This window comes from Haliotis rubra, unplaced genomic scaffold (assembly GCF_003918875.1).
Source record: "Haliotis rubra isolate DU_JTF1 unplaced genomic scaffold, ASM391887v1 Scf197, whole genome shotgun sequence".
NCBI lineage: Eukaryota > Metazoa > Mollusca > Gastropoda > Lepetellida > Haliotidae > Haliotis > Haliotis rubra.
In genome coordinates, this window is record NW_025765969.1 from 1,483,164 (window position 1) to 1,507,919 (window position 24,756).

General features: G+C 40.4%; 1 protein-coding gene across 2 annotated transcripts; it reads right to left on the reverse strand.

The window, feature by feature from the left end:
• Positions 1-393: 393 nt before the first annotated feature.
• LOC124275020 (cadherin EGF LAG seven-pass G-type receptor 2-like) lies at positions 394-24,743 on the reverse strand. Of its 2 annotated transcripts, none has more exons than XM_046710504.1 (12): positions 24,677-24,743; positions 24,164-24,298; positions 23,331-23,418; positions 22,151-22,242; positions 21,292-21,465; positions 21,064-21,125; positions 20,247-20,331; positions 18,635-18,757; positions 17,772-17,827; positions 3,089-3,367; positions 2,035-2,566; positions 394-1,410 (listed from the first exon to the last, which is right to left on the reverse strand). In XM_046710504.1, the coding sequence occupies exons 1-12, from the start codon at positions 24,698-24,700 to the stop codon at positions 1,342-1,344; spliced, it is 1,719 nt and encodes a 572-aa protein (XP_046566460.1). In that variant the 5' UTR covers positions 24,701-24,743; the 3' UTR covers positions 394-1,341. The 2 variants fall into 2 exon arrangements, with proteins under 2 accessions (XP_046566460.1, XP_046566459.1); XM_046710503.1 differs by having other exon boundaries at positions 2,035-2,581.
• Positions 24,744-24,756: the final 13 nt, after the last annotated feature.

A 24,756-nucleotide genomic window follows, 5' to 3' on the forward strand; every position in this document is an offset into this window, starting at 1 on the left:
AAAGTACTAGAATTTGTACTTTACTAAGAAAGTGTAATCCCAAATATAACACATGTTGCATTTGACCACTTTCTAAATGGCATTGTGTAATCATAGCTTTCGGCCGTGGGAGCCGTGCCAATTAACACTTATCAGAGGGTACACAAAGCCCGCAGTCTAGACTACCAGTTGTCCGACTTCCATTTTTGTGGAAGTCGCGGTAGCTGAGTGGGTTAGGCGGCTGACTTTGTGTGCTGGCGATTGGGTGCCTGACTCTGAGGGTGTGAGTTCGAATCCCGGATGGGACTCAACTCAAAAAGTACTAGAATTTGTACTTTACTAAGAAAGTGTAATCCCAAACATAACATGTCTTGTATAATGACGTTAGGGGAGTATCTGTTCAAGAGGCGCCTGGTTTATATCGGCCTTGACGTTCTGGTGATACACTCAAATCCCGGAAATTTGGCTTTGTCACATGGTCCATAAGAACAAGGGAGGTCACTGAAGGCTTTCACGAAGAGTTTCCCCAGTTGAAGAGATCAGAACGTTCGTATTGCTATTCTTTAACCAACAGGAAACACTTACAATCACCCTTCGGTACCAGAAGGAATCAGCTGCACTGAAAACCGTTCAATCACAAACCAAAACAAAAAGGAAATCCTGGTAACGAACCAATCAGCAGTCATGACAAAGGGCCAATCAGCTGCTCTGTAAGTGAATCAGCTCGTTGTATTCCTTGAAACGAACCTGTCAGCAGGTTAGATACTTCGTCAACCAGATGTTTTGAAGATGAACTGATTCGCTCTATTCTTGAGGACGAAAGACCTTTTTCCTTTGAAATTATCCTACAACTTTCATTCAGCTGTCCTTCACACAAATAACGTCTGCTCGTCACGCTGAAGACCCAGGTTCGATTCCCCACGTGGGTACAATGTGTGGTGCCCATTTCTGGTGTCACCTGCCGTGATATTGCTGGAATATTGCTGAAAACGGCATAAAACCACACTCACTCACTTTACACGAATACGTCAGCAGTCCAGTTAAAGATCCAAGACATCTTTCTGCGAATCACTGATCAGTCTGACTTCAATACCAACATTGGCCATCAGCATGTATCTATAATGACCTGACATCAGTTGTCCTCAGTTTACCGCAACAACAAAACCAGCACTTGGAAGAAGGTATATCATCCAGTTGTCCTGTGTCCTGTAGCAATACTGTCAACTGTCTGGACATAAGCTGGTGGTTGTACAATATCACGTGTCACCGCTGGGTCCTCACATCCATGAATTGCACGTGAACATGAACATATCCGTGAGTCCCTCACGAAGGTCAAGGTTACACACAATAATACATCATTGTTCAGAAGTATACCGTTATTTCTGGCTTCTCGTCAATCGGCGAAATGCCCGGGTCATGATCCAGACTATTCTGTAAGTAGAAACCAAATATTAGTAATGGTGCATTTACAGAACACTTCTCTAACGGTTAAACTATTGCAGACAGAAACGGACGGGGATTTCTCCTTAGGACCTATGCCGATTCGTCGGTTAGCTCTCACTCCTAAGGAATCTGAGGTGATTACAACAAAAGCAGAAATTTGAACTGGAATCGCCTGGAATTGTCAACCACCAATGTTAATGTATTTTGTTGCTTTGTGGAACAATTTCGGGTAGAGAAAATGTTTTGTTTGTTTGTTTGATATTTACGCCGCACTCTGCAATATTCCAGCTATATAGCGGCGATCTGTAATAATCAAGTCTGGACCAGACAATCCAGTGATCAGAAGCATGAACATCGATCAAATAATTGGGATACGATGACATGTGTCAACCATGTCAGCTAGGATTATTGTTTAAAAAAGCAAAGCCTCCATCATCCATCCAGTTATTCTATATTTTCAACAAATTTAGGAACAGTAATGTTTAAAAAAACAAAACAATGAAGCCACGATTCACCCACTCCTACCCAAACAACCAGCATATAAAGTTGTCAGCTCCTACTCTAACTTCAGACAATATCAAATGGTCATCCCATACTTTATCTATTACTTACCAGTGATTTATTTGACGGCATCTCGCCATTCCCCGCCCAGGACAACTTTTTATTCGGAAGAGACTTTGTCCCGATGCCATTCATATTTTTCATAAGTCCCTTTTTACTGCTCGTGCTGTCGCTATGGAGACTGTCGTTAGAATCCTTGAACGTGCTGAGGGAGCTGTTGTGATACGAGTGATCGTTAATAGGTAGCCCATCCTCATCTTCCATATTAGGAAATACTGGTCCATTGGAAGAAAATTTGCCCACATTTCTGTAGGGAATTACAGCAGTCTCGATCTGAATCTCGTCAACGTCTCTGTCATTCTCGGACTCGTCGCTATGCATGTAACCATAGTTACTGTTGCCATCCAGGGTAAACGGGTTCTCTGCTAGTGTCGTGCCTCCGTCTGTGGACTCCTCGTTGGCGAAGTCGATGGCTACCCGGGACGGGGCTCTTGAGCCGGGGTGCTTCTTGAACATAATGCCACGTGGGTCGAGGGAGCTGCGGTTCTTGGCCTTGTCCAGCTGTTCCGTGCTCTGTAGTCTTCTGAACAGAGAAAGGCTGGAATATTAGTAGCGATATGTAGGACAGAGCAGCTGAACGTAATGACTGACACATTTGCTATCGGAACATGACATCTTAATTAAAACGTACCGTAAAGTCAATCGCTTTTTCTGTTCGACAATAACATCTCGAAAACAAACCAAGAAATAATTATTATGATTATTATGATCATTGTTCTTATTATTTGTGTTGACAATGTATAAACACCTTGGTTGGCAAAACGACGTCAATCATGGGAGGAACATGAGGCGCAGTGGACGTACATTTTGTAAAACACTTCAGTATATATAATACTATAGTTAATCTATCACACCACGAAAGAATCGTATGCACTTTACATATTTTGCGAACTAAATGACAGATTAACAATGGTAATATGAAAGAATCATGTATTCTTTACTTCCTTTTAGTAGTATATGTACGTTTTGCCATTATTTTCGTACACTTAGCAGTATTTTGACGGAGTATTAGATGAAATGGCGGACTTTGCTTTTGAAAACGTACCGTCTAACAATGTAGACTGTTAGGATGATGACAATGATGAGGAGAGTCGCGGCGACGACGCCGAGGCAGATGGAGACGACGTCGCTTCCACCTTCCTGCATCGTCACGTTCCCGATGGTTGGACTCTGTGGAGGGAACTTGACCTTCACTACCGCTGAAGATTGACGGGAAGGAACGCCATTGTCTGTTACTATGACAACCACGTCGTATTGGTTTTCCGTTAGGTTGTCTTTATCGGCCGATATTCGGAGCTCTCCTTGTGCGTTAATGGCGAATAGGCTGGAAATGTACATGAAATAAGTTATTAAGGTATAGTTGCAAGTATACAAGAATGGACGGGTAAGATGCGTCATGGCTGCTGCTGGCGTTAACCTTCACCTAGGTAGAAGGTGTATGTGGTAATTTGGATAAACCATGAAGTATCATAAACTAGACTAACGCTTAGTCTATAAATATATACTCATGCCAATAATGGTTGTCACCCCCTCCAATTTTTAAATTAGAGAGGGGGTGTGGGGTGGGGGTGTGAGGTGGGGTTGGGGTTGACAACCATTATTGGCATGAGTATAGTATTGATGGAATTGAAGAGGAGCCACAGTTAGCGGGGGACATTCAGATCCCGGGAAAATCTAGACTTGTTTCATTTGAATGTTGGATTTGAACCAACGATCGGTTGATCTAGGAACAGCCAATTCAGTTACATAACCCTGCCTGGATTAAGAGGGTTTACGTGTGCCATAGTTTGCTTGATGAAATGACAATATGAAGCATGGCTTTAGGGACCGATCATTTTATTTTTCAACCTGGAATTCTATTTAGAGAAAGAATCTTGGCAGTCACTGCTTCAAGGCATTCAACTGTTTCCTCTGTACAGAACAATTCGTTTTTTGCCATGTCTCTGGCGGTGTGTGGTCCTGTGCGTAGAGCTCAGGTCACATTCAGTTGAAGTTAAGCAACGTTGGGCGCGGACAGTCCTCGGATTGGTGACCGTGTTTGGCAGCTTGATTCCAGTTTCTAGGACTTCAGTCCTGCCCCACAACGAAGCACATGTGACGCATGTGGTCTCACCTTAGGCAAGTGAGTTTGTTCAAAATTGCCTCTGTCCACCCAGCAGTAAAATTGGGTACCTGGTATGATACGATGGTAGTCTGAATTTGAACCTTGAGCGCCTGACAGGCGACCGGTTGTATTCTCCACATGGAGTGTTCTGTACTCGTTGACCAGGGGTAATATGTCAGCGCTTTGAGCATGCAATTTGCATGGATAAACGCGCAATATAAATGGACTATTATTATTATTATGTTGTTGTTTTATGGAAATTCAGCTGGTAGGCCCTGATACGTATGACATGCTGTAAGGTTTAGGTATCGTGCAATATTTCTGTATACGGTAAACCTTCAAAGAAACCCAGTCCTACACAAAATATTGATGATTCCTGAGGGTTTTTAGTTCCGTATATGGAATACTAACAACTGTTTGTTTTGGTTTGTTGTTTAATGTCGCACTCCCCAAACAAACAAACAAACAAGAAATATCATTATAAAGTCATTGATATGAATTTGACGAGAGCCTCCACACATAAGCATGCCCTAAGCGCTGACATACCCAGGTCAGGGAATCAATATCCACGTGATTTTAATTCTCAGACCCTTTGAACTTTATTCCAGTTATACGACAGCTTGTCAGCTTAATGGTGGAGGAAAGCCTGAAGTAATTCAAACTTTACTACTTCGGTGAAACCAAAGAGCTTAGGTATGTTCTAGACGACCTTGTAACAATCGGGGTGAAGTGAGAGTCGAGCACCGATAAGTTTCTGGGGGGGTGATAAAGGGAAGCAACTCTGCAATGAATTCCCGCGCCATACGTGACTGGTCGACCGTGTCCCTAATCTGATGGAGAGGCCCAGTATCTACTCATTACAAGGATATCACATTGAAGAGGGCTGAAGGAAACCTGCCCAGTCATGCCTGTGAGCTATGGTTGTTCTCATTTCGATTGACATGGGCCGAGGTGCTTTGACGTAGACTGTGGACCGTGGACCGTGACGTGACGCAGCAGTTGTCACGTCGTGCACGTCTGTAATTACACGTTGGCGACACCCCAGCCCATTCGAGCTGCCTGACTCAAACCTGGTATTTTGTTCATCCCCATTATAATAATGAGGACATCAGCTTCCAAATACCCCGTGCATGCTTTTAAAGCACAAGCGTCATAACTTCAATGTTCATGGGGTCTATCCTCCAGGCGGTAGAATTCTAACAGCTTAGTGAAACAGGTGAGTGAGTGAGTTTAATTTTACGCCGCACTCAGCAATATTCCAGCTATATGGCGGCGGTTTGTAAATAATCGAGTCTGGACCAGACAATCCAGTGATCAAGAGCATGAGCATCGATCTGCGCAATTGGAAACCGATGACATGTGTCAACCAAGTCAGCGAGCCTGACCACCCGATCCTGTTAGTCGCCTCTTACGACAAGCATGGGTTACTGAAGATCAATTCTAACCCGGATCTTCACGGGTTAGAGAAACAGGAAACCGTTAGTGAGTTTTGTTTAACGCCGTATCAGCAGTTTTGCAGAAAATATCTTTTGTTGTACAATAAATTGAACACAATAAAAATGATGCTGAAAATCACTAAAATATCAACTCCAGGAGAAGTATACAGTTATCTACTATGGCTAGAACTAGCAGGTTAGATCCCCAGTATCCCTAACATTGTACTGTGTGTAAACAGTCAGGACACCCGGTGTTCGCGCAGTGTCAGCAAATCCTGTCATGTGCCCCTGGAACGTACTGTTTGTATTTTATATCTAACTGAAACCCTGTCGTCCAGGGCCCGGTTGTTCAATACTCGGTTATCTTAACCGCCGGTTAACTCCTAACGGCCGGTTAAATCCTTAACCGGCCGTTAGGTAACCGAACGTTAAATATGCGTTGTTCAAAACATGGTTAGTCATGCCGTTAGCTAACGTCGCCGTCAAAGTTTAATAGTGTGGTTAACGTCACTGGTTAGCTTTCATATATCCCACAATTCCGTTTTCTGTTTACTTCCGGATTACCAAAAATGGAATCGCGAAATGTCGCCTGCACCCCAAGGAAAAAGAGAAGTCGAAATTTCTCTGCTGACGATGAGAATGTAATCCAGTCAATGGTTGAGACCAACTCTATAGTTTATCATAGGCATGCGAATGTCGTAGCGCTACGAACGCTTTTATTGGAACACAAGGTTCCAGACGTTTGCATATATATTTCAAAGACATATGATCCCTGTTCTGTGTGGGACTTACTTCAATTCCGACAACAGAAAAGACATTTTAATGAGAAACTATAGCACAGCTATAGATAAAATATAATGAATCCATGAAAATACATGTAATATTAATAGTAGAAGCATGTTTTCAGTGGATAGAATATTTACAAATATTACACACAGGAGTTACGCTTAGACGGCTACAGTCTTAATGAATCTTTGAATTCCCACAAGACCTATCGCTCACTTTTCACTCCTTAAATTGTCATGACTGTATGGCAAAGTCATTAAGATGCTATCAATGTCACTTATTAATTATTTGCCAAGTTTGTCAAAAATTGTAATGTATGAACACACATTGCCAAATCTTTTAACATCAAACAATACAGATGTTGTGACAATAATACCATAGCTTTTATCTGAAATATGCATTCAATGCCAATAGAAACTTAATATGTTACTAGCACCACGTGCAAGTAATCAAACTGTAATTGTACTATAGGCCCCAGGGCCAACACTGCTGAATAAAATCGATTTATTATTCGACCTTACTGCATGTTGTCAGGAATCGCATGAATAAAACTGTGCAATATCGTCATTATCTGAACGCCTTCGCAGACGCATATTCCGGAAAGATGTCTTGAAAAACATGAAGCTGCGTCTAATGTATAGATGAACATAATTTCCTCGATACTCATTAATCAGATGAACCTTCATTTAGTTCAATTCACAAGTGACTGCAGAAAATGCATAATTCTTTTTAATGACTTCAATGTCGGAAACATGTATCATATTTCAGAAGTGTATTATAGAACGCTGTAGTAGATGAACATAATTTCCTCGATACTCATTGATCAGATGAACCTCCATTTAGTTCAATTCACAAGTGACTGCAGAAAATGCATAGATAGTTCTTTTCAATGTCTTCAAGGACGGAAAACATGTATTATATTTCATAAGTGGATTATAGAACGCTGCAACGATTCGGCAGAGAAATACTATTGTACCATTGTATTCCTTATATAAAATACATCAGTGTATAACATTAGCATTCAGATATTGTTAAAAAATATGTTTAAAATTCCAAACATTATCGTGTAAAATGACAAGAGATAGTGTTGTGTTCGCTGTGACAAAAAGGTTTCGATATTCAAATATAACATTTAATCAAAATGACTACGAAGTAGGCCTGCATATCACTCACAACTCACAACGTTTCGCGAAGGCCGGTATTGAGTTGCCAATTACATCACATATATTTCATATTCAGCGGCGACAAATGCATCACTGAATTCTAAGGCTGGGACGGGTACTACGGTACTCGAATCCGGGTCGGGTACAGCTAGAATCGAGTCCTATTTCTAGGAATCGGGTACCCGGAACGGGAGAGAGCTCTGTAATGACAAGGGCAGACAATAGCTTGTTTTTACGTTTTTGACATAACACACATTTACATCAATGAGTGAGTGAGTGACTGAGTTTAGTTTTACGCCACACTCAGCAATATTCCAGCTATATGGCGGCGGTCTGTAAATAATCGAGTCTGGACCAGACAATCCAGTGATCAACAACATGAGCATCGATGTGTGCTATTGGGATACGATGACATGTGTCAACCAAAGTCAGCGAGTTTAACCACCCGATCCCGTTCGTCGCCTCTTACGACAAGCATGGGTTACTGAAGATCAATATTCTAACCCGGAAATTCACGGGTTTTTACATCATTGGTATTGTCCGATTAATGGAGCATAGTTTTAATGACTGTAATTTAACTGTGCATGAGCAGTGAGTAGTTAAGTTACAGTAGCAGCAGGAACGTTTCGTTCGTTGTTATAACGAGGAATGTAAGTAATGGTGTTACTCTCTATATTGGTTAAACAGACGTAAATTCAATAGCTTGAGGTCAGTTTTAATGTCTTATTGCCACTTTTTCAAGTTTTCTATAATAGTCTCTGTCAAATCGTGATTGAATATTCAGAGGTTGACCCGAATGTATTTCTTACATATCCGGGTACTCGATTCCATTTTTTCCTACTCGTCCCAGCCCTACTGAATTCCTCATACATTTTAGAATCTAATTACAACTGGTCTTTGTCACCAATACCAAGTGTCTAGATAAACTGAAACGAAAGATATTGGCGGTGGAAACAAATTCTGTGCTCGAAAGACAACACCTGTTTGAAATGTAAACAAAGAAAATTTCAGACTTTATACTGTGTAGCATTTTCTCAAATTTTCAGACACCCATTTGCAACGAAAGAGCATAGTAGCAAGAAATAGGAAATTAAAAATAGATACAATACAGGAATGTGATATAAATTTATACGAAACTGTCAATTAAGTTTCTGTGCAGCGTGACGTCGTGACTGACGCAAAATCACGCAGAACGACAACGGTAATAATCGGCATTTCTGGCCGCTTCTTCTCTTTCTTAAAATGAAAACGATAAAAACATGTAACAATACACAGATAGTCAGAATCATTCTGATTACTTACATCTCATATTTATGTACAAACGATGCCTGAATCAAGGGAAGGGTCCTCGCAAAACCCATGTCAGCCGCCATTTTTTAAGAAATATCAACGGTAGTGTGGTCATACGTCAACATTGTTGTACATAATCTGCAATTTCTCTGAGGTGAAGGTCGCCGATTACACTTTCAGTATCATAATGTAATCATTCGGATATTTTTTCATGAAACTAATTTAATTATCTACATTTAGTCTTGTTCAATATCATGTCATTCGTGGGTATAGGGTGTACGTGTTTGATTCTTTGAAAGTGTTTGTTTGAATAATATTTACAGAAGAAATTCACACATTTAGTGTAGTAAAACATATATAAACCTTTACACAAGATGAAACGTAGGCATCATGTTCTTGTACGACATGTATTTTAGTTCCTATGATGTGCATCGATACAGTTTCGTATGTAACTCTTCGTCAGAATAATTTCCAATATCGAAGTCCAGTCCACGATACACCCTATCCTTCTCTTTGCTGAACTGGCCTCATGAAAGCAGCGTTAGCCATGAACGCCATTTGCGAGTTAACCACACTGTTAAAAAGTTAGCGGAGGTCCTAAGGTGTGTTAACTTAACGTCACGTTAACAGCCTGTTAAAAGTTTTGAACAACAAGATAACCCTCTGTTATTAGGTAACAGTCAGTTAAATGTACTTAACGGCTGGTTAAAGGTTAAAAGATAACCGAGTTTTGAACAACCGGGCCCAGGATGACGGGAATAGGATCGACTTGTTAACTTCTGTAACTTTGATCTTGCTATCAACCACTCGTTTAACTTTCCAGTCTCGGTTATCTACACCGCCGTGATATCAGCACAATACATCGCCTATCGACGGAGAAGAACATTCACTCGCTTCCCCACCTTAATCCCAATCTTTTTCACATTGGGCATAAAACGAACGTGCATCACGTGCATAAACTGAAATGTAAACCAATCAGGCAAAAGTAGGGTCCAATAGCGATCGCTGATTGGACGAGATGCTTTAGATGTGCTTCAAACACCATGTCACTGGTTAACCGTTATGAAGAGTCTGCGCGGATTCTACAGTCACTGGACATGTGACACGATATAGCAGAATGTGGTGACACCGAGTTTTCTCTCCGACCAATTTTGACAGACCAAGCGTACACGATAATTCAGTTGTCAACATTCCTGAGACGGATGACAAAGGTGCGATCGCCCACCACACTGACTGTAATTACTGGTTGTGTCCCTGTAGCCCTAAGTCAGACAGGAGCCCACATGGCAGGGCGAGTCATCTCCCCCCATCACACATACGCACCTACACGGCGAGGCTAACGTATTGTTTCGTAATTATGTGTTTGGTAGAGCTAAGGCATGCTACATTTACATAGGAGTGATAGAAAAAGCTCGGACATATAAATAACTGCCTTTGTTTACCTTAGAATGTTTACAGGGAAAATGTTTTGGCGTTGTTTTGAAATATAAAACGTGAATGCCAGAGAACAGTCAGATACAACTATCCGTCTGAAAAGAATCCTTTGGTCATGGAAGGTGAAACAGCGGAGAAAATCCCATGAATGGATCACCTAAACAACAGCGACGGCACTTGGCGCCCTGCGGAAATGACAGGCATGCCCTGCCCCTCGGGCCGAACCCGTCACCCACACGACCTACATAAAACAAGTACCTGCTCGTTGTTGGTCGCTACACAGCAGTGGGGTGAGGTGAGGTGAGGTGAGGTGAGGTGAGGTGAAATTGGTTTAAAGGCCGACATGGCATTTCCCTGAGTAGGAAACTGAAGGCAAAGGACACGAGCACATAAACACTTCTCTTCTTGTAATGAAGTACTTACAGCATGAATTGTCTGATGTGTTATCAAGAAACTGTAATATTCATGTCACATATGGAGAAAATCTTGTCTTAACCTGCTAAAGTCACTCAGGTGGGATAGCCTTGTGGTTAAAGCGTTCACTTGTCACTCCTAAGGTGAGGTGAGGTGAAACTGGGTTTAACGTCGTGCTTGAGAATATTTCGCTCATATGACGACGTGCATGCGTGTGTATGTGTATGTGCGGCTGCTTGTACTAGCCCAGATTGAAGCTGGTTTTATAGTGCTAGCCCACTGAGATACCATGCCGCAGTTAAGCATGAATACCCCACTCAGACACATTATACTGACTCCGAGCTGACCAGTCCTTCTACCCATTAATGCTGAGCGCCAGGCAGGGACCAACAAGCAGAGCTCCAGATAAGATTTAGCTCATGTGGGTACTGTACCCACTGTATTTTTTTGGAGTGGGTATTATGAATGTTGAGTGGGTATTTCATTTTCCGTTACCCACTGCTTTCAAATATGTGCGTATTTCAGTCATTGTACTCACCTAAGTATTATGTGACTGAGTAAGTTTACTAAGCAGGTATGTTCTGCCTTATGTCATACCTAATCAAAACCAACTTAAATATAATGGAAATGATTTCATAAAAAATCACTCATCCTATACTGACAGTACAACACTTGTCCTATACTAACAGTACAACTTGATAGCAATCGATGTCTTTGTCATTACGCAAGCGATTTTTATAAATATATTCCGTACGAATTTGTTTTAAACTTTTTGCGTATCTAACATTTTAAATGCGTAATTGGTACGCAACAATTATTTTTCAATGCGTAATTGGAAATTTTCTATGCGTATTTTACCCTGATACGCAGCTTATCTGGGCCTCTGAACAAGTACCATATTTTAACGTCTTTTGGTATGACGCGGTCGGTGATCGAACCCGCGACCTTCCGCTCTCCGGGCGGACGCTCTAACCACTACACCACGGAGGCGGTCTACACAGCAGTAGTCCAGAATATATGATATGATAGACGAATATGTTTCCGATGACATCACGGTACCTGAGTGTGATTACTGCCCTGAGTGGCATATTAGAAGCTGGAAGTAAGACAGAACAAGGATATATGGATGACTTCTTTTATTCTAGAGCACGACGTTTCAATACAGGTTCTTGTATCGTTTTCAACTGAGAATGAAACGTCGTGCTCTAGAATAAAAGAAGTTGTCATCCATATATACTTATATATACTCATGCCAATAATGGTTGTCACCCCCTCCCTACCCCAACCCCACACACACCTCACACCCCCACCCCCTCTCTAATTAAAAAAATTGAAGGGGGTTACAACCATTATTGGCATGAGTATATATCTATCTGAGTGTGATTGTTAAGTACGTTCAGTGGTGAATGGGGATTCTAATGTTGTGGTTTGAATGGCGTTGATACTGATGTTGTGATACTGAAATCAGGTCATAATATGGAACTTGCCGAATCTGTAGATACATATGAAGTGTGTCAGAGAATCTGTAGATACATATGAAGTGTGTCAGAGAATCTGTAGATACATATGAAGTGTGTCAGAGAATCTGTAGATACATATGAAGTGTGTCAGAGAATCTGTAGATACATATGAAGTGTGTCAGAGAATCTGTAGATACATATGAAGTGTGTCAGAGAATCTGTAGATACATATGAAGTGTGTCAGAGAATCTATTTTTGAGGACTAACATTGTTGAGGACGTGGCTCAGTTGTCGCCTCAGAGAAACTTCGTTAGCCGGGACCCAGCGATAAGAGGTCTGTTACGACGTAAATTGTAACAAGGTCAGAAATGATCACTTTCCGGACAATTCAGGTCCGTACCACACAGTGAAGAGTCTGTGGTTTGTAAGAGACGACTGACGGGATTGGGCCGTCAGGCTCGCTGATTTAGTTGATGCATCAATCATTAGATTGTCTGGTCCAGACCTACAGACCGCCATCATATAGCTGGAATGTTGCTGAGTGAAGCATTAATCAGCATGGTAACAAAAAATCTCTCGTAGGGATAGTTTTCAGTGTACATTCAAACCATAGTCTAGCTGCTGTCTGTTCCTCTGTGTGTACATTTCTGCAGAAACACATCAACCCGACCACTCTTCAGAATAACGACCAGTCCCTAAACTGTCCTTAGCCCTAATCCCTCTCGCACAGAAAAAAAAAAGAGAAAAAGAATATGAAAGAAACAAAACAGGTAATGCAACGATTCGGTTCTGTGTAGTGTTGTATATAACACACTCGGCTAATTGGACCTTCATCGACTGACATTCAGTCAAAAAATCCATCTTTTCTAAAAATATTTTATCGACCAAAAAAAAAAATCCAAAAATAATTAAAAATCTCCAAGAACAATTCTTAAAGCTAATTCAATCCAGACTTGCTCAGTCATTCGAGAGTCAAGTTGGGGAAATAAGTTCTGCAGGGTCTGGGAACGGAATAGGACCTGACGACCGGCTGTCATATTTAGGAAGTGGACAGTATCGATACACTCTGCCTGGCACCAACACGGGTAATTCCTCGTCAGCCGCTGTGTGGACAAATACGGTAATTGTCTGTGTGTATAGGCAGGTGCCCTCTTCGTAACACGATTGTGAGACGTGCATACACTAGGCGAAAAGACACACTTTCATTGGTGTTAGACTATCATTGTTTTGTATTTGTAAATATGAAAATAAAGGCTTTATTGGGTCTTTGAATGAATCATACTTTTTGAATGGAATGTGGTCGACACTGGTTGTATGCAGGTTTTTTCTAACACATTTTTTAACTTTTCGTTTAAACTTCTAGAGGCTTTATCAATTGAATGTTTCATTGGAGTTAAACTTTCAACGTTTGTATTGTCAAGTTGACAACAGAGGTGTTATTAGGGATCTCATTGGATTTTACTTTTTAATGGAATGAATCCAATTTCAAATGTTCTTGTAACAGGTGTTTTTCATACATGTAAGACTATCACCTCACTGCTGTTAGTGGCTCCGAATGAATAATGCATGCTTTGTTAATATGCACTGATTTCTGTAAAATGACAAATTTCGTTTTAAACTTCAAGAGTTTTCTGTTTTTCAGTTACAACACAGGTGTTCAATGTTATTCTGTAGTATCATCAGTTTCAGGTGAAACATTGCCGGTCTTTGCGTGTGTTTGTGACATTTGGGGAAGAGTACGTTCACCTGTTCGGGAACACTTGGTATCATCACAATTCGATAGTGATTCCTAAACACATGCTAATGAAAAGGCAAGACTCGTGCAATCGACTCTACTTTCAGCAGAGATTTCCTATAAATATAAAAATGGTTTTGGCGCTTTTATTGCCAATTTTAGAAGGCATGGTTTATAGTGGTTGATTACTGATCTTAATTTTGATGGAATGCATTGGATCATTCTAATCACATGAAATTATAATTTTCTGAATGGCGTTGAGATTTGGTCATTTTAAGTGTAAGCGCTACAAATCTAATCGTATTAGTAACATAAACAGCTCTTAATATCACGAGATGGTTTGTGAAATCCATAGTACATCTCATATATGAGATACCAATGTGTTAGGATTGCACATCATTGCATCATTATCGAAAAAGAAGCACAAACTATGGATAAAACATCGATTGATTTTCGGATACAAATACAAAAATATAAATAGCATAAGCCCTTCCACGCTAAGCTGGTGATGTTATGTTGGACAAAAAAGACACACGACATGATCTCGGTATATCAAGATAAACCGTTTGTGTTTCCGATGTAAGAAACAAACGCCCACGTATATTTCCAAAAGGTGTTTAGATGGTGATTGTCCCAACATTGACCAGAATGTCGCACCTACCTGTCAAACATACTCTCCCCCAGCACGGGAATGCGGAAGAGCACCAACAGTCGAGCAGGAGATAGAGGAGGGCTTATTCACGGGTGCCAAAATTGACCAAGATTTGGGGCCGTCTTACTTGACAAATTTACACCAGGTTCTTCAGCGTTAAAATAGATAGTGATTTCCGTTGCCCGCCATTCAAAAGGCATTAAAGGGGAGAAAAAGCGAAGCTTTGTGAGTAAGATGATCCCCTCCTTCAAGTTTGAATAAATCCGCCTGACGGGCAAAACGCCATGCCTTTCGGTCTTACACAAACAGATGAAACAACAACACAATGTTTGGTTCAATCGCGACAGGTATTCCAGCTCCTGCTGTAGCAAGGAGCTGCCACTATGGGGGGATTTGTGGTAATGTTGAGGATATCGAGTTGCATTTTATAAGATTACTTTAAAAAATATACTACGTACATTTGTTTTGACAGATTCCTGTCCTGTGTTGGTTGAAGCCTTGTACGTTGTATGTTATGTATTGTTACTTTACTTTGGGTTAACGAGTTTAAAGGGCAGTGCAAACTGATGCATATTTTGTGAATAATTTAAGAAACAGTTTGAGTGAGTTCACAGCTAAGTGGATTCTATGGACTACACCAGTGTATGAAATAAGGCCCGTCCGACCGCCCGAGACGGGCTAGATTTCTGACGGACGGTCTAGATTTACAACTAGCCAGCCCGATGGTCTGGTAAAACTTTTAGATGTTCCATACGTATCTTGGTGTCTGGTCTGGTTAAATCCATTTGGTGCTGGTAACATTTTGAAGTTACCAGCCCTGATGTCTTTTGGCTTTTGGCTTATTTCATAAACTGACTACACTGAATGATCTTGATTGCTACTCTCTAGACACACATGACAACATCATCTCCGTATACTACATGTTTTGTATTGGGTCATTCCTCAAGATCGATGCATGCTAAAATGACAATAAGGTTATCAAGGAAATCCAAGATCAATGGATAGTCAACTTCTTTATTGCAATGAATGCGGCGTGACGGTGAAGATACTAACAGAGTTATCCAGTCAAGTGATGACAAGTCTTGCTGACGGAGTTAGTACCTAAACCGGCACTCCGCATCCATTGCGACAAAGAAGTTGCCTATCCATAGAACCTGGTTTTCCTTCATCTCTACAACTTCTAAAATGCCTCTCAAAGAAATAAGGTTATCAATTAGGTGAAAGAAATGATAATGATTATCTGAAGAAAGATTAAGAAGTCACAGTCATATGGAAAAAAACAATAATAGAAGAATACAATAATGCGATTGAGTATGATAGAAGCTATAGCTGTGCACATTTCCGTCCAATTAAGTCAATTACACGTTGATTTTAAGTAAAGTTCCGATGCTTGTATATTCACATAAATGACTGATTATCCAACACTGGCAAAATGACTGAAAATCAGTGATGACTTAGTGTATTGTAGGAGAGTAAGAGTAACTGTCACACAATTCACTATAAACTAAAAATGATGCCACTTTCGTTGAAAGTAGAACGAAGAAAGGAATGGAGGCAAAACAACATGGCAGCTACAACCTCACTGGGAGATGAATGTTATGTTAATATGACCCTTGTCATTGTTATACATAAAATGCGTAACCGTTTCTGGTTTCTATTCACGTTTGTGTAAAAGAATATTTCCGTCTGATGAGGATGTAGTTTTAAGGACGAATATTTCATAACTATTTTCCTCCGCACCATTCCTAAACAATCTTTCTTTTAACATCACGTCTATATTAACACGAAACTGAATTCACGTTCAAACGTTTGATGAAGTGTCAAAGAGGTCTAATATCAACAAATAGGGAAGGGAAAATGAAACAGAAAGAAAACATAGAACAGTTCTTCAATTCTAACATAACATATTGCACCGAACGTTTCCTTTTAAACATGAAACAAATAAAACAATATTAACAAATGGCTAAACGTTAAAACAGCATCACCACCTTTCAACAACGTGCCTCAATCATCAAATTTCATAGAAGTCTGGTCGGCTGTTAAAAAAACTTTTTTATCAATCATCCGTGAATTTTCTAGTTAAATATTGCCCACGTGGAGAATCAGCATATATAATTCCAAATTTGACTTTGATCATCGAAATATTTAGTTCGTTGTCTGATGTCGCCAATTTTGGTTGACAATACCATTCCTTTAATTTCACTCCGTAATAAATGATAAAAGACCCATGCATAGTGAATGTTTCTCTATTGTCTTGTATTTGATAAAAGAGGTGGCCCTGTTTGCTAACACTGCTTGAAACCTGGTAGGGTATTTGACACTTGTTTGCACACACATTTGATCGATCCGGCTTCAAATAACAATGGAGGATTCAGCCCGACGGAGACTGGACTTAAGCATTGGGCCTTTGCAATGTGGGAATGTTATTTTGCATTCAGCTGGACGTTGGGTAACTTGCTCGTAGGATTGGCGAGACATCGAGACTTCGTTGCCATGTATTTGAAGTCACTGACGGATTTGGAAAAAAAGTTGATTTTTCGACAGAAGCTAATAGAATAATCTTCCACGGAAAGAGTCATGATGGTTTTATGGCTTTTGTCTGTTCTTTCAGGAGAAGTGGCAAAACTTAACACTTCTAAAAGTAGAGTTTGTGTGGGAATACTTGGAATATTATACACAATTGTGACACGAGGGTTGAGTGCAGTTTGTATTCAAAACAAGAACAGGATAACCTGACCCTCTCGACATTAAAATGAAAATAGATCGTGTATGTGACATGTCTGTCCTACTTTCATATATGCGCAGACATTTACGTCAGAGCACAAATATATCCCCTCACGATACACCAAACATTTCATTATTACGCCAAAATTAAAACATTAATATTAATCATCAATGAAGTATTTCCATTAGAATCATTCTAAACCTCAGCCTGTAATGTGCGTTTGTTTGTATATCATTGTAATCACACAATTCTAAATAATAAAAGTATAATTGAATGGGACTCTTGTTAAACATTTAATGAAGTGAGTGAGTGAGTGAGTTTGGTTTTACGCCGCTTTTAGCAATATTCCAGCAATATCACGGCGGGGGACACCAGAAATGGGCTTAACACATTGTACCCATGTGGGGAATCGAACCCGGGTCTTTGGCGTGACGAGCGAACGCCTTAACCACTAGGCTACCCCACCGCCCCTTTTAATGAAGTGAAGGTTACAGGGGGCACAACCAGTGAAATATGCAAAATGTCGTACCTTGTGTGACTCGCCAGGGAGAAACTTAGCACAGTGTTATAGTCGTAATCCACTGCCTGAAATAAATAATACAATTGGTAATAAACACTCATAGATTTACATATCAGTTCGATATAAGAATGACGATATATCCTTGGTTTGGAATATGGATAGGCTGTGAGGTTATACAACATCGACAAATTAAGTTACACTAACGGTTATGTATCTATAACAAACAGACACACACACACACACACACACACACACACACACACACACACACACACGCACGCACGCACGCACGCACGCACATACACACTGCATGCAGGACACACTGAACACTGACATACACAAAGTACACACTTACACACTATCACATACAATACACTAACACACAAACTACACACACACACTATAGACACGCGCGCACACACAGAGACAGACAGAAATATATTTAAAAGATGAGTCCAGATATTTGTACACCTGAAGAGCCTTTGAAAGGCCAAAGACTTTGTGCAGATAAAGTAGTTTTGGCAAAAGGAACTACCTGGATTCATTTTTTATGAATTATTGCTTATACACCTGCGGAAATCACTTGCAGGTGGTCACTTGCAGGTGGTCACTTGCAGGTGTATATATAAACTTTTTCGGAAATGGACATTGCAGTTCCTATAAGTTTGTTATCACTATTCATATACGAAGTTCATCTTTAGTGTTGCAGTGTAAAGTGCACTGTCGCTATGCAAGATGCACCGTTATTATGAAGTTTCAAAGAACCATGGAACTATCAAGAAGTAACAAACAGTAGCTTTAATAAATTTAAATGGAGCAATGCTATCAAATTAGTTCGTTCCTGCAATATATGCTATTTTCAACATACATACCTCGACTGTCGTTATTAATTCATCCGTGACTCTTTCTCTCTCAACTGTGATCTCTTTCTGTGTGAAGACAGGGTTGTTGTCGTTAACGTCAGACACCGACACCGTCACTGTCGTTGTTGTGTTCTGTAACAGCAGGACAACATACAACAACGTGCTGATACTGTCATCGCCTACCCTCACACATACCAATTAACCGTATAGTTGTATAAACATTACGACGGATAAATGAAAATAAAATGTCTCAAGAATGAGATTCATTGTGCCACAGAGGAGTCTGAAGAACCTTTTTGTTTTTTTATTTATTGGTTCCCAAGATTACAATGTCATCTGTACAAAAGTGATGTACAGACAGATATATGATGTACAGGTATTATGCCAATGTCATGTTAATACACATATATAAGTCAATAAAAGAGAAATATGATATCAGATAAATATGGATACATTTTAAAGTCATCAAAATACTGGGAAGAGAAGGCCCCATTTATGATTCAAATGTTCTATATTATTATTTTTTTTGCATATATGGTTTTCCACAAAGAATATTTCTTTCAAAGTTTTTATAAATAGAGTTATGTTTGGATGCGTATTTTTAATACTGCATACGTAGATGTGTCCTTTTGCTGCAATGATGATGTGATTTAGTAATATATTATGATGTAGAGTACCAAACCATACCATATGTTTTGATAATAGCAATGGATGAGGTTATATATTGTTATGCCAAATTTGTAGGTTTTTCCAAAACGTTTGTGTCTCCTGACATTCCCAGTACACATGACAAACAATCTCATTTTGATCATTGCAGAAACAACATAGACTGAGATTCATTGTGCCACCGAGGAGTCTGAAGAACTTGGTTTCATGCATTGTACCACGGGGGAACAATAATACGACTTTATGGACAGCGTTGTTTATTGCATAGAGCGACGTTTCGGTGTCGGTTCTTAAAACGGTTTTCAAGCTTTTCACTTTGAGCGTGAAACGGTGTAATAACCTACAACCCTACAGACGAAACGTCGCTCTATGCAAGAAACATGACGATGGTTTCCATAAAGTCCCATGCTTCATTACTGATTCACCAATTTCTAGAATGCCCATCAAACAATAACGATAGATCGGTTGCCTCACATGTATGGTCATTTCGAAATAATGTTAAACTACTTTAGTTTTGTGTCTTGGAAACTCAAGCAAGAAAGAGATGATCTAATCTTGGGAGTATACATAGCACGCTATGAAGCCAAAATACGTATGTTTGTTTGGTGGCTGAATTGGACCAAAGATGAAATGATTCGACTGTGATATATTTGATACAGGTATTATAACTGAATGTGTTGGACATTTACGTTTGTAGTGTTGTCGGTGACTGGTTTCAGTCTGCAGACGTTCTGATAAAGTTTGTAAGTTTTCTGTGAAATCCAATTTTCAAGAATATGATTTGTGTTAACCGTGTTTTATGTCCATGCCTGGATCAAGCAACACGGTTATTCGACAGGTGATTTGCAAATATCGCAGCGTGTACAGTGCTCAACGATGCTATCACCCAACAAGGCCGAGCCAAGTTGCAAGACTACAAGCGTATATCGATTTCTCCAAGAAAGAAGATACTTACAAACTGTCCATCAGTGACCACCACGAGGATAGAATATCCAGTTTCTCGTTCGTAGTCCAAAGCTTGTCTCAGCTGCATTACACCGCTGCAATATATACATCAGTGATAAAACAACAATGTTTCTCTGTGTCACATGACACTGTACTACAGAACAATTGTGATGTTAACCTGGTCTGTGGAGTGATGGTGGAAAGCTTCATCCATTAAGAAAGTGTAACGATAAGCTGTAGATGATTTCGAAGCAAAGCTCGTAGAAGTAGATTTGGTATATATACCACTGGGGTTGGGGGGGATTTGAGCAGGAACTGTTCTGTTGACATTCAGGACATAAGATTGGTACCTGCAGACGTCCAAGCACTGTCGTGTCCAGATTAGCGGTTCTTGGAACGTGTTCCTATCTTCCAAAACAGTGTATTTGTTGCCTCAAAATATAACCTTGCAAGTGTATTCTTGGGATTTAGTCCTGGCCCTCCTTTCACAAAGCACTAAGGTGATCGTAAGTCACTAAGGTAACCTTAGTGCAATGTAAAAGAATGGGAGTTAAGGTTAACCTTAGTAAAGGTTGCTTCGTGAAATGAGCCCCAGCCCTGTACTCAGGGCATTCACATATTCAACAGGTGGTGTCGCAAGGTAAGTGAATTTGCCTCTGTTTCCCAAGCAGCAAATGGGTACCCAGTAGGATGGGATTTAAATGACTATAACATAAATTGCTTGTAGGTGCTTGTATAAACAATATCTTGTACTAAGAGACACAAATGCAATTATTCAGGTTTAATAGTTAAAATGATACGTTTATAGATGTTCTATATCTCCTCACCTGCCTCCGTTGATTGTGAACACGTTTTCCTCCTTGGCAAAGTAATACCGTAGTCTAGAGCCCTGAAGGACAAGAAAACAATAACGCCTTATAAAGATGAGAGAGTGAGTCTTACGAGTAAGTCCAAAATTAATTTAAAAAAAACCCCAAAACAAAACAAAAGAAAAAAAGCAAATAAAGAGAAAAATATAAGTAAGCGACAGTGACTGATAGATTGGGATTACGTACAAAGTCCGAGTCTGTGGCTGTGACGGTCACAATGGTGGAACCCAGGGGCAGACTCTCGGGTACGTTGGCTGTGTAGGATTGCTGTTGGAACACAGGGGGCTTGCTGTTGATAGCGGATACAACTATTTTCATGAAGGTTGTATCCGTCCTGAACGAGTTGTCAACTTGAGTCGCCTGAAACAAACAAATAGGTCTCGTAATTATAACAGAAGCATCGTTTCTACTGTTAAAACACACGAGGTCCACTGAACTTTCAGTTACCGATTATGTACAGTTGACGCCCCCAGGGAAAATCTTTCTAGTCTGTCTGAGTCTCTGAACCACATTATTTCCTCTGCCGTCCATACCTTTCTGCAATGCAAAGCCCTAAGCGAAGCAATTTTCCTCTGGTTCAGAATCTTTCACAGCTCAGTGGTGCTCCTTTTCAACACCTCTGCAGAGCTTTCAGGGGAAAGTGTTGTAATACTTAGCAACCAACTCCATCAAAGTTCGGCCCATAACGTTTCAGTAACTTATCATGTAAAGAAGTCTCCGTATTATAATTTTGGATAATCGTTGTAGATTATCCCTGTTTTAACATACGTTGTCCTTGTAAATCGATCTTCGTTGGATCCATATAAACAAATTCCAGTGAAGCATTAGTCTACCTGGTTAAAATAACTTTAAACGACTGATACCTTGAGTGAGTATAGTTTTACGCCGTTTTTTTTTGTGGTGTTCCAGAAATTAGCTCCACATTTTGAAAACTTGTTGGGAATCGAACTCGAACATTCGCATGAACAGCGAGCACATAAACCACTATACTACCCGGTTTAACTGACTGGTGTGTTGCGAGTGTGTATGTATTGTATAGACCTACCTCGATCATGATGGAGAACTCCTGGGCAGGGGGCGGGTTGTTGACGGACAGCACTGCTGTGTTAGGGTCAATCTTGAAGTAGTCGTTGGTGGCTGGAATGGGATATGAATACACAATGCCAATTAGAAAGTGGTCAGTTGTACACATGTTAGGTTTGGGATTACACTTTCTCAATTAAGTGCACATTATTGTACTTTTGTTGGGTTGAGTCCCGTCCGGGATCGCAAAGACGCGAAGTCAACCTTCTAGCCCACTCCGCCAACGCTACTTCCCAAAAATGGAAGTCGGTCAACTATATGTATGTATGTATGTATGTATGTATGTATGTATGTATGTATGTATGTATGTATGTATGTATGTATGTATGTATGTATGTATGTATGTATGTATGTATGTATGTATGTGTGTGTGTGCGTGCGTGTGTATGTATGTATGTGTGTGTGTGTGCGTGCGTGCGTATTTATGTATGTATGTGTGTGTGTGTGTGTGTATGTATGTGCGCGTGTGTATGTATGTATGTATGTATGTATGTGTGTATGCATGTATGTATGTATGTATGCGTGCGTATGTATGTATGTATGTGTGTGCGTGGATGTGCATGTGTGTGTGCGTGCATGCCTGTATTAATATTGTCAAAGAATGGTGTCGAAGTTACGTAAGTACTTCGAGTTATCCGAGGTCGACATAGACACAGAATAGTGACTACAACTAATATCCAGGGACTTTACTTCGAGACAACCGCTAGTTCCACACATAGAAGATCGACCAAACATAACATTAATAACGGTGATGGAATGTGACACAGTTTGCACACATTATTAAAAACACTACATTGCAAAACACCTGCTTGTTACACAAATACTAGTTATGCAATGGTCTTTGAAGCGTAACCCGTGAAGGTCCGGGTTAAAATTGATCTTCAGTAACCCATATTTGTCATAAGAGGCGAGTAACGGGATCGTGTGGACAGGCTCGCTGACTTGGTTGACACATGTCATAGTATCCCATTTGCGTGGATCGATGCGCATACTGTTGATCACAGGATTGTCTGGTGCACGCTTGATTATTTGCAGACTGCCGCCACATAGCTGGAATATTGTTGAGTGCGGCGTTAAACAACAAACCAACCAACTTTGAAGCGCACTCTTCTTTAAATCACAAGCGACAGTGACAATCTCACCTTTCTTGATTGAATACCGGAGGGGGGCGTTGATTGTAACGTCTTGGTCTCGGGCTGAGATTGCCTTAGTAACATTCACTATTGTACCCTTGAAAACAAATGACAACACGCCATTATAATACAAGTAATATCAAAACCATGATTATATTCATGTATTTGTATGTGTCATTATGTAACGAATGTTATGATGGAAGACTTTATTTTTCATGAAAAAAAAAAAATAAAAAATTTTTATTTATTAAAACCAGATTAGTGAACATATCCGGGTGATAAAATAGGCCCCAAGTAACAGGTGCTTGTTAGAGAATCGGAGGGTCAAGCACAGTGACTTTGTTGATTGCATGTACTCATGTCGTGGATCGGTGCTCATGATGTCAGTCACCGGATTATCTGCTTGTGACGTACACGTAATGGCAAGTGTCAGTCCTACTGGGTATTCAATTTCTTATATCCAACGTATTCAAAATCCTGAGGGGCGGTGGGGTAGCCTATTGGTTAAAGCGTTCGCTCGTCGCGCTAAAACATCAGGTTCGATTCCCCACATGGGTACAATGTGTGAAGCCCATTTCTGGTGTCCTCCGCCGTGATATTGCTGGAACATTACTAAAGGCGGCGTAAAACTAAATTCACTCACTCAAAACCCTGTACTCAGTAAGCACAATGCACCATCTGTTCACGAAACTATCGACACCGGGTGTTCACGAAACTAGAGAGGATGCCCTTCCTGAGGCTAACCCCTTGACAATTGAACTGAGTGCTTGTAGTCACACATATATGGCAATTAAAGAAATTTATACTAAAACATCCGACCTATTTCAGTTTAGACCTCGTACCTTTGGTGACAGTTCCGGGACAGTTCCTACATATGAAGGTTCGTCAAAAGCAGGTGGAAGATCATCCATGTCGATAACGCTGATGTGTAGCGTTGCTGTTGCCGTCATCTGGGTCGCCCCACCTGTGGGCTGGTCCTATTATAAAACACAAAATGAAAATGTGTTACGCACTATTAAGGAATAGTGAGTGAGTTTAGTTTTATCAATATTCCAGCTATATTGCAGCGGTCTGTAAATAATTGGGCCTGGACCAGACAATCCAGTGATCAGCAGCATGAGCATCGATTTACACAATTGAGATACGATGACATGTGCCAACCAAGGCAGCGAGCCTGACCACCCGATCCCGTTAGTTGCCTCTTACGACAAGCATTGGTAACTGACGATCAATTCTAACACGGATCTTCGTAGGTCCTTTAAAGGAATAGGTTAAGGGGATGTTATATTTATTTAGAAATAGGGTTTTCATGTGTGACACTCATAACATATTAGCACCGACAATGCTTTACTCACCATTGCTGTTACTTGTATCGTCATGTTGGGGTTGTTTCATAATCCAACGGGCTGATGAGTGTAAGGGAAGTCCGAAGTGG

Coding starts and splice junctions, on each gene's coding strand:
- LOC124275020 (XM_046710503.1), bottom strand. CDS start 24,700: ATGACGATACAAGTAACAGCAATG. Junction 23,419..24,163: donor TCCCGGAACTGTCACCAAAG/GTACGAGGTCTA, acceptor TTTGTTTTCAAG/GGTACAATAGTGAATGTTAC. Junction 17,828..18,634: donor AATTAATAACGACAGTCGAG/GTATGTATGTTG, acceptor TATTTATTTCAG/GCAGTGGATTACGACTATAA.